At 36.3% G+C, this 17,384-nt stretch overlaps 1 protein-coding gene across 3 annotated transcripts in view; it reads right to left on the bottom strand.

Moving 5' to 3' along the window:
- Window positions 1–17,384, bottom strand: part of ASCC3 (activating signal cointegrator 1 complex subunit 3) — a 259,219-nt gene that overhangs the window by 223,002 nt on the left and 18,833 nt on the right. For all 3 annotated transcript variants that reach the window (XM_059700849.1, XM_059700848.1, XM_059700847.1), the window contains one exon: window positions 10,098–10,657. In XM_059700849.1, the coding sequence (XP_059556832.1) occupies window positions 10,098–10,657 (560 nt within the window). The remainder of the gene's footprint in view (window positions 1–10,097; window positions 10,658–17,384) is intronic.

Here is a 17,384-nt window from a genome sequence, read left to right as displayed (position 1 = left end):
ACGGAGGATGGGCCGAGGCCTGCCCCAGTGCCCACTGCAGCCTTACAGCCCACAGTTCCTTTGAAGGTGCAAGAATTTGTGCACTGGGCCCCTAGTATGTAATAAATGGTATACATTATACATTGCAGTAAGCCTATGCTTACTATATTCAATTTAGGGAATGTCTTCCTTTGAGATAATAAGCAATTTTAGACTTGCATGTGAAATTAAAATGATCTATGTATTAAAAACTAAGAATAATGAAGTACAGTCAGAGAAAACATTTAAAACTGAATAACCTTGAAAAGGTTTTGAATTAATAATCCATGTTGAACTGAGTACTAAAATAAAGCAGAGTATATTATTTATAACATTATAAATTATTCTTAGTTTGGTTTGTGGCATAATAAGTTACTAATATTCATACAGTCCAAAATAAAATCTTAAACAACATAAAAATATGACCATGAAAATGAGGACACCACTTATTTAGCATTTTTCTCTCAAGAAAAATGTGCTAAGCAAATCTGTTTTTGCATTACCGATAAATTATATTTTCATAATAATTAATGCTCATTATTTATAGGTACTTAATCTAACACAATAATGTAACAAAGCCAAAATCAAGGTCACTTACAACCTAATTAAAACTATTTGGAATGTGAACACTATTTATGCCCCACATACTATAATTAATTATCTGTATAGTAAGTAAGGTTACAGCTAGGTATGACTATATGTATATTTAAAAGCTTACTTTACATTTTCATATATATAACAAATTGACACCTTCCTTGATTCATAGAAAGAAGATATGCTGATTTTAATTACCTTAGAGAAAACAAATTTACAGCTATCGTATGCATGTATGTATGTGTGCATGTGCACATGAAGATGAACAAAATTAATGCATCAAATTTTAAATATTCAAATGCATGCTTACAGCAACTTCTAAATCTAATAATCAGACTAACATGTTTACAAAATGATCATTAAGACATTATCCAGAGTATTTTTTATCTCAAATACTATTAAAACACAGAAATGTATCCTTTATTTTACTAATATGCTTAATTTTATTTCTTTCTCATATCAATTTATTACAGATATCTCTCAATATATGCAACCCATGTGTTCCTCCAAATTAGTCATAAAAACACTCATTATATGAAATGCAATTTTCTTGCCCATTTCTCTTTTAAATGTATGCATGAAAATTTTAAGAGGAGGAGACTTAAAAAACAAGGTAACGGGCCTGGGTTGGTTAAACTTTGTTAAGTTACCTTTTTGTCTCCCAAAACCTAAGAGTACCTGACACACACAATAGAAAGAATAAATGAATGAAAGATTGCCAAAAGAGAAGACTAAGACAAAATGTATAAATTTGGCAACATGTCTTACTCTTTGAGCAACCATTCCAATTAAGAGCAAAATATTTTGGAATCTATTATTGCCACAAATTGGAAACAGCAAGTAATTTTTAATCCTCGTTTTGAGTTTAACTTAACATATTAATAATATCTTTACCTTTCCCCCATATCTTAAGTAAGTCATCAAAATCCAACTCTCTACAAATTCCAATGAAATAATCAGTCGGCAAATAAAACTAAACCTTCAATAAAAGATCTCATTATTTACCCAAAGTACTCCTTATATTTAACAAATTTCAAAAATTAAAAAGGTTTACCAAGCTGAGAGCTGTCCTACACCTTCTACCCTGAGGTCCTAGTGATAATCCTTGGGCCATCTGTCTTACACATACAGCTCTTCAAATATCATGTCCATTCTCCTATCCCACCATAGCTTTCTCTTGGAAAGTATAACCAAATACATTTTTTTTCAAGCGCTCATCATAAGACATTATTTCCATTTCCTTTACCAACCAACCTGATCACTCTCCTCTAGACCTTCAGTAGGATTCTATCTCCCTTAAAGTGTGGTGACCAGGTGCAGCTTGAAGAACTGAACTGAATTATCATCACCCATGTATAAGTTTACTTTTTTAATAATAAAATTTTATTATTTGGTAGATACATAACACTACTTACAACAGGTAATACGTATGGAATATTTGTACTTACCAGATGTTAGGCACTATTCTAAGAGCTTCAAGAGCTTTATGTCATACTAGAGGCCTGGTGCACAAAAATTTGTGCACTCGGGGGGAAGGGGGTCCCTCAGCCCAGCCTGTGCCCATTCACAGTCCAGGACCCCTTGGGGGATGTCCACCTGTCGACTTAGGCCCACTCCCCAGGGGATCAGGCCTAAGCTTGCAGTCAGACATCCTTCTGGCAGGCAGGGAGCCCTCAGGGGATGTCCAACTAAAGGCTTAGGCCCCCAAGGGATCAGGTCTAAACCGTTAGTTGGACATTCTTAGTGCTGACACGGCGGTGGGAGAGGCTCCTGCCACCACCACTGCGCTGGCCAGCCATGAGCCAACTTCTGGCTGAGTGGCACTCCCCATATGGAAGTGCACTGACCACCAGGGGACAGCTCCTGCATTGAGCGTCTGCCCCCTGGGGGCAGTGCGCATCATAGCAACCGGTCATTTTGCCGTTCAGTCAATGTGTATATTAGCCTTTTATTATTATTATAGAGGATGTCCCTATTTCCCCCCTTTTGCCCCCTCTACCCAGCTCTTGCCCCCCACTTCTCTCTGGCCATCACCAGACTGTTGTCTGTGTCCATGGGCTGTGCATATATTTTCTTTGGCTAATCCCTTCTTTAAATTTACTTCTTTAAATTTTTATTTTCAGGTAAGTGCTTATAACTGCACTATTATATATTTTCTATTATATCATTTAGAATTAAGATATTTTTTTAATTGAACTCTTGCAAGTTTTAGCACAGTTTAATAAATTATGCTAGAAGCAATTAGGAGATTTTTCATGTAATACAGATACATTTCAATTAATATTTTATTAATTTTTAATTTTTTAATATTTTAATTTGAAATAATCTCATACATGTAAAAAAAACTATAAAGTACTACAGCATATTGTATGTACCCTTCACCCAATTTCTTAGGTGTTAATAATTTAAACATAACCATTATACTACTAACAAAATTTGGAATATATTTTTCTTATAATCTCTTTAATGTTACTTAATCCATTTACTTTGTTTTTGTTAATCTTCACCCAAGGATATTATTCCATTGAATTTTAGAGAGTGTGAAAGGAAAGGGAGAGACACATTGATTGGTTGCCTCCTGCACATGCTCTGATAGGGACTGGGGATCAAGCCAGCAACTGAGGTACAGGCCCTTGACTGGAATCGAACCTGGGACCCTTCGGTCCACGGGCTCATGCTCTATCCACTGACCAAAACAGACTGCAGCTTAATTCATTTACTTTTAATCTATATGTGTCTTTATATTTAAAGTGGGTTTTGTTTTGATTCACCCTCATAATCTGTCTTTTAATTGGTGCATTTATGCCACTGACTTTCAGAGTGCTTACTGATAGAGTTACTGCCAAATCAGGTCGCTTCTGGGGCTTCTGGGGCCGGCCTGCCCTGGATGGCAGCGCGCTGGCGGCTCGCGCTGCCCCGCCCTGCCTGCAGTATGCAAATTATCCACCATCTTCGTTGGTGGTTAATTTGCATATCACGCTGATTAGCCAATGGGAAGTGTAGCGAAGGTACGGTCAGTTACCATGTTTGTCTATTACTAGATAGAACTAGAGGCCCAGTGCATGAATTCATGCATGGGTGGGGTCCCTCAGCCTGGCCAGCAATCAAGGCCTATCTGGAGGTCAGCCAGCCAGGCAGGGGGGGCGGGGGGGCAGGGGGGTGGAGGAGCTGCAGGAGGTTGGCCGGCTGGCCCCCCAATCAGGGCCTATCGGGGGGTCCTGCCGGCTGGGGGAACGAACCACGGGAGGTTGACCTACCAGGCCCCTCATTGGGAGGGACCACGGGTGGTTGGCCAGGTGGGAGGTGAGGGGGAAGGGGCTATGGGAGGTTGACTGGCTGGCATGGGGGAGGGGGCCACGGGAGATTGGCTATGGAAGCGCACTGACCACCAGGAGGCAGCTCCTGCATTGAGCATCTGCCCCCCTGGTGGTCAGTGCGCATCATAGCAACTGGTCAACCGGTCATTTGGTCGTAATGGTCGCTTAGGCTTTAATATATATATTTAGGTTATATCATGCCATATATTCACAGCCAACCTACATGCTAGCCAATCACTTTTTCATGTTAACAAGTTAGAAAACGGCAGCTTAGAAAAGTGACTTGGCCAAGGTCCAATGGTTTATAAATAGCAGAGCTCAGATTGATACATGTATCTAACTTCAGAGTCCATGCTTTAACTACCTGAATTTGTAGTTCCCATGACTGACTCACACAGAATTTTTTTTTTTGTTTTTTTTACATATACAGCTGCTAAACCAGATCTGTATTTCTGGAATTCCCAGTACTTCTGGTTACAAGTATATGAACGTACATTTATCTATTTTATCATGTCATATTCAGCCCATCATTTTAATAATTAGAGCAATAAAATGGGGGGAAAGCAACATACAGCCAAGATAAATAAAAAATATGGCTAGGCTTTCCCCAACATAGATTACAAAACTTAAGAGACCTGTTAATAGCAAGTGCAAAACTTCAGTTATCTTGACCTTTCCTAGATGTTATGTTCAGCTACAAGTAGAGCAAATAATTCTTGCATTTTCCTCATAAAAAGTTTCATCCCTTATAAAGTACAAATGAATATCCAAAAATGATAGACAACATGGAAGTGACAAAAACCTTGAGAGAAAATGTCTGTATCTCTATAGAATATGCAATAAGGGCATATTCAGATATGTATCCACAAATTAGAGAAAAGATACATATGATCTGAATAACACTCTACCCAAAACCACTGAGATTAAATAGAAAGTTGTTTTTGTTTTTTTTAATGGGAGGTTCAATCATGTCTTGGGGATTGCCTAAGCATAACACCAAAGGAAGATTACTAAGTGAAAAGACGATAGACTTGCCTACTTAAACATTAATATAACTGCCAAAAAAATTTAACGTCATAAATTTTTTAGAAAGAAAAAATGAATTTCAACATCATAAAATAAAAAACTGGCAATTCTCACAAGACAAGTTAGTGGCCTAAAATATATTTTTAAAAACTTCAACCTCAGTAGTAATAAAAATGTAATTAAAACTGAGTTACCATTTTCTCTCTACTAAATAGGCAAGCGTTTCTCTTTTAAAGCATGATAGGACTGGAAAAGATCTAAGTACAGAGATACTCATACATCACAGGCAGAAATATACACTGGCAGATTCTTTCAGGAAAGTATTTTGTTAGTACTTTTGGATGCAAACTTCTCACTGATAGAAATATATTCAAGGGAAAATACGTACAAGCAAATATTTAGCATAAGAGTCTTTATTGCAAGAAAGGCTAGATATAATAAACCTTCAATAGTGGAGTATTAATTTAATAAAATAATTTATGGTGGTAAATGTAATACTCTGCAGCCATTAAAATGTATCTATAATAATAAAAGTGTAATATGCTAGACTGGACAGCTGAACGACCTTCCGGATGTCCTTCTGGACGAAGCAAGGACTGCGAAGGCTGAGGCAAGCCGCTACAGCTGCAAGGGCCGAGCCCCTTGTACGAATTTCGTGCATCAGGCCTCTAGTTATATAATAGAATATTGTCTTAAAAACAGGTATAGAAGTGACTCAAAAAAAAAATTCTAAATTACATATATTGTTTAACCCATTTTTAAAGTATTAATATTTTAAAATATATATAGTCCAAAAGAAGACTTAGTTCCTTTAAACTGTGTACTCTAAATATTTTACAATGATATATTTTTTAAAATTAGAAAAATAAGCAAACTTGTGTTAAAAATAGGTGGTATTACATGGCACAAAATACTTTGCTTTCCATCACAACACTGAGAAAAAAAAAAAAGAGAGAAACAATGATTGTATTATAATAAAACCCAATGGCTGACATGGTAGCCATAAACTGAAAAAATTAGAGAAATATGAGAGAAATGTAGCAAGAACACAAAAAGAATGAACATATTAACAAATATGTTTCAAAACCTATAATAGTAGGATCTTTAAGGTTAAATCTCTCAAAAAAAAAAAAAAAAACCTAGGCAGACAAAACTGGGAGAAATAACAAAGAGAGTCCTTTTATCAAATGTATGACGGAAGGAAATAAAATCAGGACATGTTCTTTCCATTCTCACTTTGCTTGCATCTTCTCCTACACAGAATATGAGCTTACAACAGGAAAGAGCATATCATAAACACTGAATGCTACCTATGGTAAGGGGAAAAGTAGTAATGAATAACCTAGCCCAGTGATGGCAAACCTCTGACACGCGAACTCATTTTTTTGGTTGATTTTTCTTTGTTAAATGGCATTTAAATATATAAAATAAATATCAAAAATGTAAGTCTTTGTTTTACTATGGTTGCAAATATCAAAAAATTTCTATATGTGACACGGCACCAGAGTTAAGTTAGGGTTTTTCAAAATGCTGACACGCCGAGCTCAAAAGGTTCACCATCACCGACCTAGCCTCTTCAAATAAGTTCAGATATTCACACTCTCATGCATCACATTCCAAGGTTTAGGAACTGCTCCCAGATTTGACTTCAGAATCCCTGCTATCTATGAGAAACAATGAAGAAAAACAGAAATGCTAGATAAAAGTAACCGCTCCCCCAATTTAAAAACAGAAAAAGAACAAGATATAAGTAATAGACTGTGAAAACTACTTAACTTATTTAAATGTAAGCTTAACATCAACAAAGGGCAAGGTAACAGAGCAAAGAACAGAACTCACCAAGTGTCATGAGAAAATGCAGTGGACCCTTGAACAGCATGGGTTTGAGAACTGTGTGAGTCCACTTATACAATCTTTTTTCGATAAATACTGTAAACGTATTTTTTCTTCCTTATGGTTTTCTTGACATTTTTTCTCTGGTTTAGTTTATTATGAGAATACAGTATAGACTAGACATTAAAAAATATGTATGTGATAATCAACTGTTTATGTTATTGGTAAGGCTTACAATCAACAGTAGGATATTAGTAGTTAATTTGGGGGGGGGGGGGAGAGGCGTCAAAAGTTTTAACAGATTTTGGACTGCATGGGGGAGTCAGCAGGGTTGTAAACCCCTGCACTGTTCAAGTGTCAGACTGTAGTCACAATACTTTTTCCTGTGAAATTATTAGGTTAGTTGTTCTTAGATTGGCAAAGCAATTGAAAGTTTGATATCTGCCCAGAAATCGGCCCGAACCAATATGCTCAATTAATATTTGACAAAGGAGGCAAGAACATACAATGGAGCCAAGATAGTCTCTTCAATAAATGGTGTTGGGAAAATTGGACAGATATATGCAAGAAAATGAAACTAGACCACCAACTTACACCATACACAAAAATAAACTCAAAATGGATAAAGGACTTAAATGTACGACAGGAAACCATAAAAATTCTAGAAGAATCCAAAGGCAACAAAATCTCAGACATATGCCGAAGCAATTTCTTCACTGATACAACTCCTAGGGCACTTGAAACGAAAGAGAAAATGAACAAATGGGACTACATCAAAATAAAAAGCTTCTGCACAGCAAAAGAAACCATCAACAACAAAACAACGAGAAAACCCACTGTGTGGGAAAACATATTTGCCAATGACATATCTGATAAGGGCCTAATCTCCAAAATTTATAGGGAACTCATACAACTTAACAAAAGGAAGATAAACAATCAAAAAATGGGCAAAGGACCTAAATAGACACCTTTCAAAAGAGGACATTCAGAAAGCCAAGAGACATATGAAAACATGCTCAAAGTCACTAATCATCCGAGAGATGCAAATCAAAACAACAATGAGGTACCATCTCACACCTGTCAGACTGGCTATCATCAACAAATCAACAAACGACAAGTGCTGGAGAGGATGTGGAGAAAAAGGAACACTTGTGCACTGCTGGTGGGAATGCAGACTGGTGCAGCCACTATGGAAGACAGTATGGAGTTTCCTCATAAACTGAAAATGGAACTCCCATTTGACCCTGTGATCCCACTTCTAGGAATATACCCCAAGAAACCAGAAACACCAATCAGAAAGGATATATGCACCCCTATGTTCATAGCAGCACAATTCACCATAGCTAAGATCTGGAAACAGCCTAAGTGCCCATCAGTAGATGAATGGATTAGAAAACTGTGGTACATCTACACGATGGAATACTATGCTGCTGTAAAAAGGAAGGAACTCTTACCATTTGCAACGGCATGGATGGAACTGGAGAGCATTATGCTAAGTGAAATAACCCAGTCAATGAAGGAAAAATACCACATGATCTCACTCATTCATGGACAATAGAGACCATTATAAACTTTTGAACAATAATAGATACAGAGGCAGAGCTGCCTCAAACAGATTGTCAAACTGCAGCGAGAAGGCCGGGGAGGGTGGGGGTGCAGGAGGTAGGGGGGTAAGAGATCAACTAAAGGACTTGTATGCATGCATATAAGCATAACCAATGGACATAAGACACCGGGGGATAGGGGAGGCTAGGGGACTGTCTAGGGCGGGGGGAAAAAATGGACACATATGTAATACCCTTTGTAATACTTTAAGCAATAAAAAAATAAATAAATTTAAAAAAAAGAAAAAAAAAGAAGAAAGTTTGATATCTAAAGGCAAGATAGTGAAAAGCATTCTTCATGTCAGTACTGTTAGATCTATGGAGTGTTAGCACTGAACAATTGCATCCAAATACAAAGACTAAGAACAAAAACATATAACGTCCATCATATGCCATAGGATGCCTTTTTAAAAAAGAAACTCTTCCTTAAATTAGTAGACCTTATTATATGGATATCACCATTTGGATATTATACTAGACATACAAATACTATGGGTAGGAAAATTCTACAATACTAAACATTCTCTAAGTTTTAAAGTATAATTTTACCAAATGGCAGATTATCTATTCAGACTTAGGGTTAGGGAAAGGGCTCTTCTAATTATTTAGTGAAATGAATATAGAAAAAGCAGCACATATATCATCCTCATAGGTGAAGGGACACTATTTTAATTGAACCTGGTTGATGTTAGTATCCTCCTATTGTTCAGCAGTACTTAGACTACCAAGACTACTAGTAAGAATGTATAATACTTGCCCAGCTGGTGTGGCTCAGTGGTTGCACATCAACTCTTGAACCAAGAAGTTGCTGGTTCAATTCCCAGGGCACATGCCTGGGTTTTGGGCTCAATCCCCAGTAGGGGGCATGCAGGAGGCAGCCGATCAATGATGCTTCTCTCTCTCATCAATGTTTCTATCTCTCTATCCCTCTCCCTTCTTCTCTCTCTAAAAATCAATTTAAAAAACATATTAAAAAACAACAACAATGTGTAACACTTAACAGGGGAACCTTTTCATAAAGTATTAATGTTAATCATTCTACACAATATTTTAAATACTCTATTCTAAGTACCAAAAACATCTCTATACTCTTCTGACCAAACTGCAGTATACACATTAAATCAGTGGTTTCCAAAGTGTAGTCTAAATCTCCAAGATCCTTTCAGGGAAGCCATGAGGTCAAAATTATTTTCATAATATAACTAAAATATTATTTGCCTCTTTATTTTTCATCCTTCCATACGTATAAGGTGAGTATAATCTTCCATGGAGTAAAAATTAGACTTAGTATTATTTTAAATGATTTAGTAAACAATTATTAAAGCATTTACTATATAAAATTTGTTTTTAATTTATAACACAATATCAATAGAATATACAAATAACATAAAGAAAAGCTCTATCAGATCCTCAGTAATTTGTAAAAGTATAAAGGAGCTTTGAGAACAAAATGTATGAAAATCATACTATATTAAATCATACTAATTATTCTATATCAAAATTTCAAAAGATTCTGGTAACATTTATAATGCAAGTAAGTACCAAAAAGTATAGTCTCCCCTCAGATGTCAACCTAATCAAATAATTCCTACTGAAGCACAATATTAAAAAGTACTTATTTTTTTGTTCACCACCCATGTTTAAAAAAGCTATTTCATATAAGATAGTTCACATTAGTGTAAAACTTCAATAACTTCAACTATACCTCATTCTGAAGTTCATCACCACTTTTAACAGAAGCAAGCATATCATATAAAGTACAGCAAAGATCTTCTATTCTCGTTGCTTCAGCCATTTCATTTAAAGTTGCATTTAAGTACTTCTCGACTTCACACCACAAAAAGGAGTCATTTGTTTTCTCCACAGGTTTGACCTCCGGGGTGGAATGCTCCCGAAAATGTTCATTCAGAAACTTCTTGTAATCTAGGCTTATAGTTTTCTGGGGTTCACCATTTATTGGCAGCTCATCAAAGTAGTCCAAATCATGCATGTCAAATGAAAATGCTAAATTATTGCCAAATAAAACTCTATCGCCACATTCTTCTTTTGTCATCTGGAAAAGAGCAGCAAGACTGTCTTGATGAAAATGAGAAGTAATTCGACTGGTAGCATTACAAGCTGCAGTGGCAGATGATGATGGAAAGGGACCAAACATCTGTTTGATAGCCTTTGTCTCACTGTGACCAACAGAGTCCTTCAAGTGAAATGTCTTGAAGAGAAATGCAGCCGCATTTTCAATTGCTTCTTTTCCATTTTCCATTCCAACTATTCAAAGATAAAAGAAACGGTATTAGCTCAAGTGAATCATAGTTCAAGTTACCATTAAAAACAAAAACAAGAAAACTACTAGTAAGATTCTTCTGGGTAAATCCAGCAGTAAAAACATACTGGTAAAGATAAACCAATTTAAGAGCAGAAAAGCTCCTTTAAGTACATTCCCAAATTTCCAAAGAACTGTATTAGGTAAGCAAATCATTGTCAGTGATTATTCTATATCTAAATAGAGAAACTACCTAGTAACACTTTACCTCTCTTCAAAACTGATTTAAAACCAAATTTTAAAAACTGATTTGATGAGTAATGGTATGATTCATTCTTTAGTATGGCCAAGTAATATGCCATTTCTTAAATCAAATTGATAGGCACTTTTCAATTATCTTTTCTCTTGAAATAAAGCTGCAATGAACATAGGAATGCATATATCTTTTCAAATTAAGCGTTTGGATTTCTTCAGAGTATACTGAAACTTCTTTAAGAAAAAAATAAATTCATGTGATTCATGTGAATCAAAATCCTTTCGTCAAAACTATCCACAATTGGCTAAATCACTATGATTTTAAAATACTTCTAGGATAGAATAATATTCAGGAAAGACAGATTTTAACAAAATCTTGCTTAGTAAGGAAATATCACAAGAAAGTGTTTTCCTTAGATCACAAGCTACTATTACTCAGAAACTTAATTGGATAAGTTAACTTTTAAAATTAAATTAATGTAGTCCTCCACTTAAGTTTTAGAAAATGTTATTCAAAGAAGATTGAGGAATAAATACCTCAACTCAGAAATGTCTGATCACAAACTATTTTTAGTAATTTAGTAATGATTTCTATGAATTTTATTAACTATAAGATAGAAAATGTCAGATTTACATAGCCTTTTAGAGCCACATCTCAGCACTCTATATCTGAAAATACTTTTGAGGACAATAATTCTGAGAATGACATAATTTTTAGAAAATATGAAAAAATGTTTGAAATTAATATCTATTTGCTATATCATATGCTAATTTGCTTATATAAATAGAATGAAACAATATTTCCTTAGACCGCTAGTTCTCAAATAAAATGTGCGTCAAGCCCTGGCCAGTGTGGCTGGGTTGGTTGAAACACTTTCCATACATCAAAAGGTAGCAGGTTCTCCCCAGTTGTGGCACATAAGGGAGACAAGGGACAATGCTTCTCTCACATTGATGTTCCTCTTTCTCCCTCCCTTCCTCTCTCTCTGAAATCCATGCATGTCCTCAGTGAGGATTAAGAACAAACAAACAAACAAACAAAAAACACCTTAAATTGCGCATCAAAATCCCCGGGGTTCTTGTTTAAAACCTAGACTGTGGGTCTTCTGTCTCAGCGTTTCAGATTCACTCTGCCTGAGACGGGGCCTGAGAATGTGCATCTCTAACAAATTCCCACTGGCTTAGAATTTTAAAATATGGTAATTATTAATCAAAATCGAGAAAAAGAAAACACATCTCCACTGTATCTCTTTCTATATCCCGCTAAAATGGTAATCTTAGTTGGATAATGCTTTTCACAAATGTTAATATTCTTGCCTAATCACTAACTCGCCTGCGTGTTCACACCACAAAGAAACTTCTCAAAAGTAAATCTCTGCACCGCGCTCGTCAGGAGTCCGGAAATTCCAATTTTTGAGAAGCACTAGCAAATATTATTTGTTGCTACCATTGACCATCTAACAAAGAAACCAAAGTACTGCAATCTGAACACAACTTCTCCGGAGTGCTAAAGCACCCGAGATGGTCCCTCCGTGCCGCCCTCCGCGGCCACACGCGGGCCCCCGCCCGCAGTGACACGCGGACACGCAGACACGCGTCCCAGCGCTCCGCCTGCATGTGATGACGTGATGCCACACCCCGGCTGCTGCCAGCAGACCCGGATGAGCAGGCAGCCCGGGATAGGTGCAGGGAACGTGGCCCAGCCAGGGCAGTGACAAAGGATCACCCTAATATGGTAGTGGAGCCCACCTGTGATGCCAGCACTTGGATCCTTTGGTGGCTGAGAAATATAAAAGGTGCTTGTAAAACAGAAAAAAAAATCTTAATAAATGCAAGTAGATGTCTGACTTGTCAAAGCTCCTGCCCTCAACAATGAGAAGGGAAGGCGCGGTGTTTCTGCACCAAGGTGTTTCTGCGCTTCTCCGCCCGCCGGCTGACCCAGCACACGTTTGCAGCCACACTGAAAGCACGAGGGGGCGGGGGAGGCCTGGAAAATGAGTGGTGCGCTCTGGAGTGGAAATTGGTAATAGGTAGTCAGGTACTTGTTTTCTTACACTATATCCAAAACTAAACGCTAACTGAAGATCTTGTTTACAAGCAACCTATTTTTTGTTCGTTTCCCTTTATATTTTACGTAGAATTCAGTAGGAAGTGAATCTTTTAAGTGATTATTAAGCTGAATGAAGTTCTTTGTTAACATTTACTTCCAATTCAAGAAGTGTTTGTTTCACACCACTGACTGTGCTCGTCTTCCTGAGAAGAATAGGAATTTTAAGTGTAGTTTTCTATCCTCAAGATAAAATCTCAGTGAAGAAAATAAACTAAATAATCAACTGGCAAAAGTTTGAATGAAACTTATGACCTTCAAACCTTGCTTAAGGAAGCTACTTTGGATATCTAACCACTTGTAACTTTTTAAATAGCTCACTCTAATATGTAGTTGAGAAGTTCCTTATAAGGAATGAGTAGGACATTTTAATCAAGTAAAAATATCCATCAACTGTTTGCATCCTTAATTGCTAAATATGCAATTTAGAAGTTTTCAACAAATGAATTCCTTAACCAGTTAAATCTTCACTGTTCTGCATTATACCATTTTTCAAATAATCACCAAATTATCAAACAAACTAATAGAGGTAAGCATTTACCATATGGCTTTTGGGGGGAATAAACTGAACAACTTATGTGGTATAAATTTAAAATTGGTTAAGTAATATAATTTAAAATAATGAGCTCCATTTATTTTTTAGTATGTCTTGTACATCAAAAATCCTCCAGGAAAACCTTGCATTAAGTAGGCAAAGTATTCAAGAAATGTTCAATACAGTAATTTGAAGAAACCACTTAGATGTTAAGATTATTCCTGAACTTTAATAGAAATTACCTACTGCCTTCGGAGTGAGCAAATAATGAAAGGGAAGCAAACAGCCCTAACCGGTTTGGCTCAATGGATAGAGCGTCGGCCTGTGGACTCAAGGGTCCCAGGTTCGATTCCAGTCAAGGGCATGTACCTTGGCTGCGGGCACATCCCCAGTAGGGAGTGTGCAGGAGGCAGCTGATCGATGTTTCTCTCTCATCGATGTTTCTAACTCTCTATCCCTCTCCCTTCCTCTCTGTAAAAAATCAGTAAAATATATAAAAAAAAAAAAAAAAGAAAGAAAGGGAAGCAAACAGAGAAACTATTTGGTGGAGAAAGAGATTAGTAGTAGTATAAGAGATTAAAGAGAGGCCAAGACAATTCTCCATTTTTTTAAAGTTAGTCGTTTAATTGTACGTATATTCATTACAAAATGTGGGTACTTATCTTTACAGTGTAGACTTTCAGTCGGCATCCAGCCGCTATATTACCATTTCTAGTACTATAAAATCCTGCATCAAATTACAACTTGACTTTCCAAGCAACCAAAGACCTAACAAAAAGTTTTAATATCATATATAAGCTTCCGTTATTATGGGCATTACTAAGGAAATAAACTATCTTTGAACAAATCACATAGCTCACTGAGATTTAACTGGCATTTAAAAAAAATTTTTAACATCCAAGGAAAAAACATTTTATAAAAAGATGATATAAAGTATACACGTCAGTGCAGCATACATTTATAAAACATATAGTTATAGCCTTGACAGTACTGTAAAGAAAATTAATTATAATCTTTAACTACAAGTAGAGGTACAAAAATGCCTCTACTGAGGAATGCAGTGTAAATTTTCGTACGCTAAGGAATCATAATAATTTGTAAATGAAGAATAATATATTGATAAACCAAAGCAAACTGTGAAGAGTTGATCTTATTTCCAACACTTGCCATTGCTACAATCCATTCAATTTACAGCTGTTTTGTCATATCCCCACATAATCTGAACTGCCTGTTTATACAGCCAACATATTTGCAAAGTCATCTATGATTTTCATTGTTATTCAGCTCTTTTGTTTTGTCATTTTTCTTGTGATATAGAAATTTAAAAATAACTCTGTCCCTGAAACAGTCAAACACAATCTAATTCTCTCCCAAGTTCCTTCTCTATGAATTCCTTCCTGACTAACCCAAGCAGAGTTCCTCCCCTTTTTGTACCACATCATCACTGGGCACATACCAGTACATCTATAGTCGCATAGATAAACTATTTGTCTATCAATGGCTACTGGAACATCTAGACTATAATAAAATTATTCACTGACAGCCATTTACCAGGCTGTACTCTAGGCACTTTGTAGTATTGCTTCACATCCCACCAACCATACAAAGAATTACTATCACCATATTATATATGAGGAAACTGGATTAGTGATATTAGCTACTCATTAGTAAATGACAGAACTAAATGTATACTACATATATTAACTCATAATTTGAAATTATCCTATGCTATAGGAAAATAATTTTATGAAAACTTAAAGCTGAAAATGAAATAGATGGTACAAAAATACAGTTGCAAATATTCTAAACAATAGCTTACTGTATCTATCCATATATCTAAAAATACAGTATAAGTAACTATAGTTTATTACAGGAATGCAAAGGTGATTCGACTGTTAGAAAATCTAGCAACATAATCTACTTTCAAAAAATTTAAATAGGAAACATCTAGAGCAGAGATATGATGGCTAGGAGTCGCGCACACATGGTGAACAAAGGCAACAGACATGAAAGAAAGGCCAAGTCGTTAGCAGTCTTGTGCCCAATCAAGGATAGTACATTACATTTGATTATTATATGCATATAACCTCCTATAATCTACAGTACCATCATATCATTTTAAATGACATTATATGAAATTCCCCTATAAAGCCATTGAGGCATATATAGATTTCTTAGTGTGAAGGTTTTTAATTACAGATTCAATTTCTTTAACAGTCAAATATTCAGATTTTCTGTTTCTTCCTTTGTCTATTTTAGTCATTTTTGTCATCTTAGTCCTCTGAATCTGTCAAGAGCTCTGTTCATCTTCTCATCCTCCCTGTTCATCTGCCCTCCTCCTCTGGACTAGTCAATTTCAGATAAAAGTGGCCCAAATGCCAAGATCAGATTTGCTAGGTTTATTTATGCTGTTAGATCTTGGCCCCATAATTTATTGCATCGGAAGTACTATGATGCAGTCAAACTGTTTTCTATTTTACAGTTTTTCTAATTATTCTCAGCAGAGAACTATCCTAAATTATCTTGTCTGCCAGTTTATGTCAAGTGGAACATTGAACGTTTTTGGAATCTACAATTTTCAAGATAGTTGTTTTTTTACAAATATTCACGAAAAACCTCCTGCTTTGCTCTATACACAACAGGCCTTTATTATTTACTAGAGGCCCAGCGCACAAAATTCATGCACTTGGGAGGGTCCGTCAGCCAGGCCTGCGCCCCCTCGCAGTCCGGGAGTCCTCAGGGGATGTCTGACTGATGGCAGTCAGACAACCTTAGCACTTCTGCAGAGGCAGGAGAGGCTCCCACCACCGCCACTGCACTGGACATCCGTGAGCCTGGCTTCTGGCTGAGCGGTGCTCCCCATGGGAGTGCACTGACCACCAGGGGGAAGCTTCTGCATTGAGTGTCTGCCCCCTGGTGGTCAATGCATATCATAGCAACCGGTCATACCACCGTTCAGTTGATTTGCATATTAGCCTTTTATTATATAGGATATGCATACCCTTACTTCCATACAGAATTGTCAGATCCAACTAATTTCTATATATACCTCCTTCTGCAGTCATCGCTTTATAAAATGCTTTCCACACTCAGTTCGGATTCCTCATTTTTTATAGTAAAATCTTATTTCCTCAACAACCTGAAAAACATAATAGATTCCCAAATTCCCTAAACCACACTTTATAAGTCAGTCATGTCCAACAAACCTTCTGATTTGTACTTTTGTTAAAGACAAGGCTATTAAAGGTAAAATGCATAAAAGCATCAAAGCCCAAATAAAACGGGTTATAAACTAGAGAAGGCAAAACAAGGTCTGTGTATAGCAAAATAATGTAAATACTTTAAAAAAAAAGTTCAATTATGACTGAGTCCTGTTCTGTATCCAGACCAGAGTAAAATCATTAGATCACCCTGTTCTAGCCTAAGAGGGAAATTCAGTTACAGAGCTGATTAAAGAACTGTCAGGTTCTTCTGCTGACTTCCCACCATTTTTGACCCCCATTCTAGTTTCTATCTATGCTGTGAAAATCTTAAAACTTCTATGATAAAATAGTGGAAAATCAACATTCTATAATAATTTAAAACTCTAATAGAGATGCATGCCTTGTACATGATGGATTTTACTAACTGCCACTGTCAATCTTAACCTCTTTATTTTCAAAAATATTTTTACTTGAAGCACATAAAATGTATTGACAAAGTTTCATTGCTCAGAGAAGATAGGCTAATATGACTGTTTCTCCTTCAAAATCCATTGAGGAGACAGCTATGTCTACAATGAGTATTTAGATAAACTAAGATTAAGAGCCCAGAATATTATTTCCATCAAGGAAAG

This window comes from Myotis daubentonii, chromosome 6 (genome assembly GCF_963259705.1).
Source record: "Myotis daubentonii chromosome 6, mMyoDau2.1, whole genome shotgun sequence".
NCBI classification, from domain to species: Eukaryota; Metazoa; Chordata; class Mammalia; order Chiroptera; family Vespertilionidae; genus Myotis; species Myotis daubentonii.
This window is presented reverse-complemented; position numbering and strand designations above follow the sequence as displayed.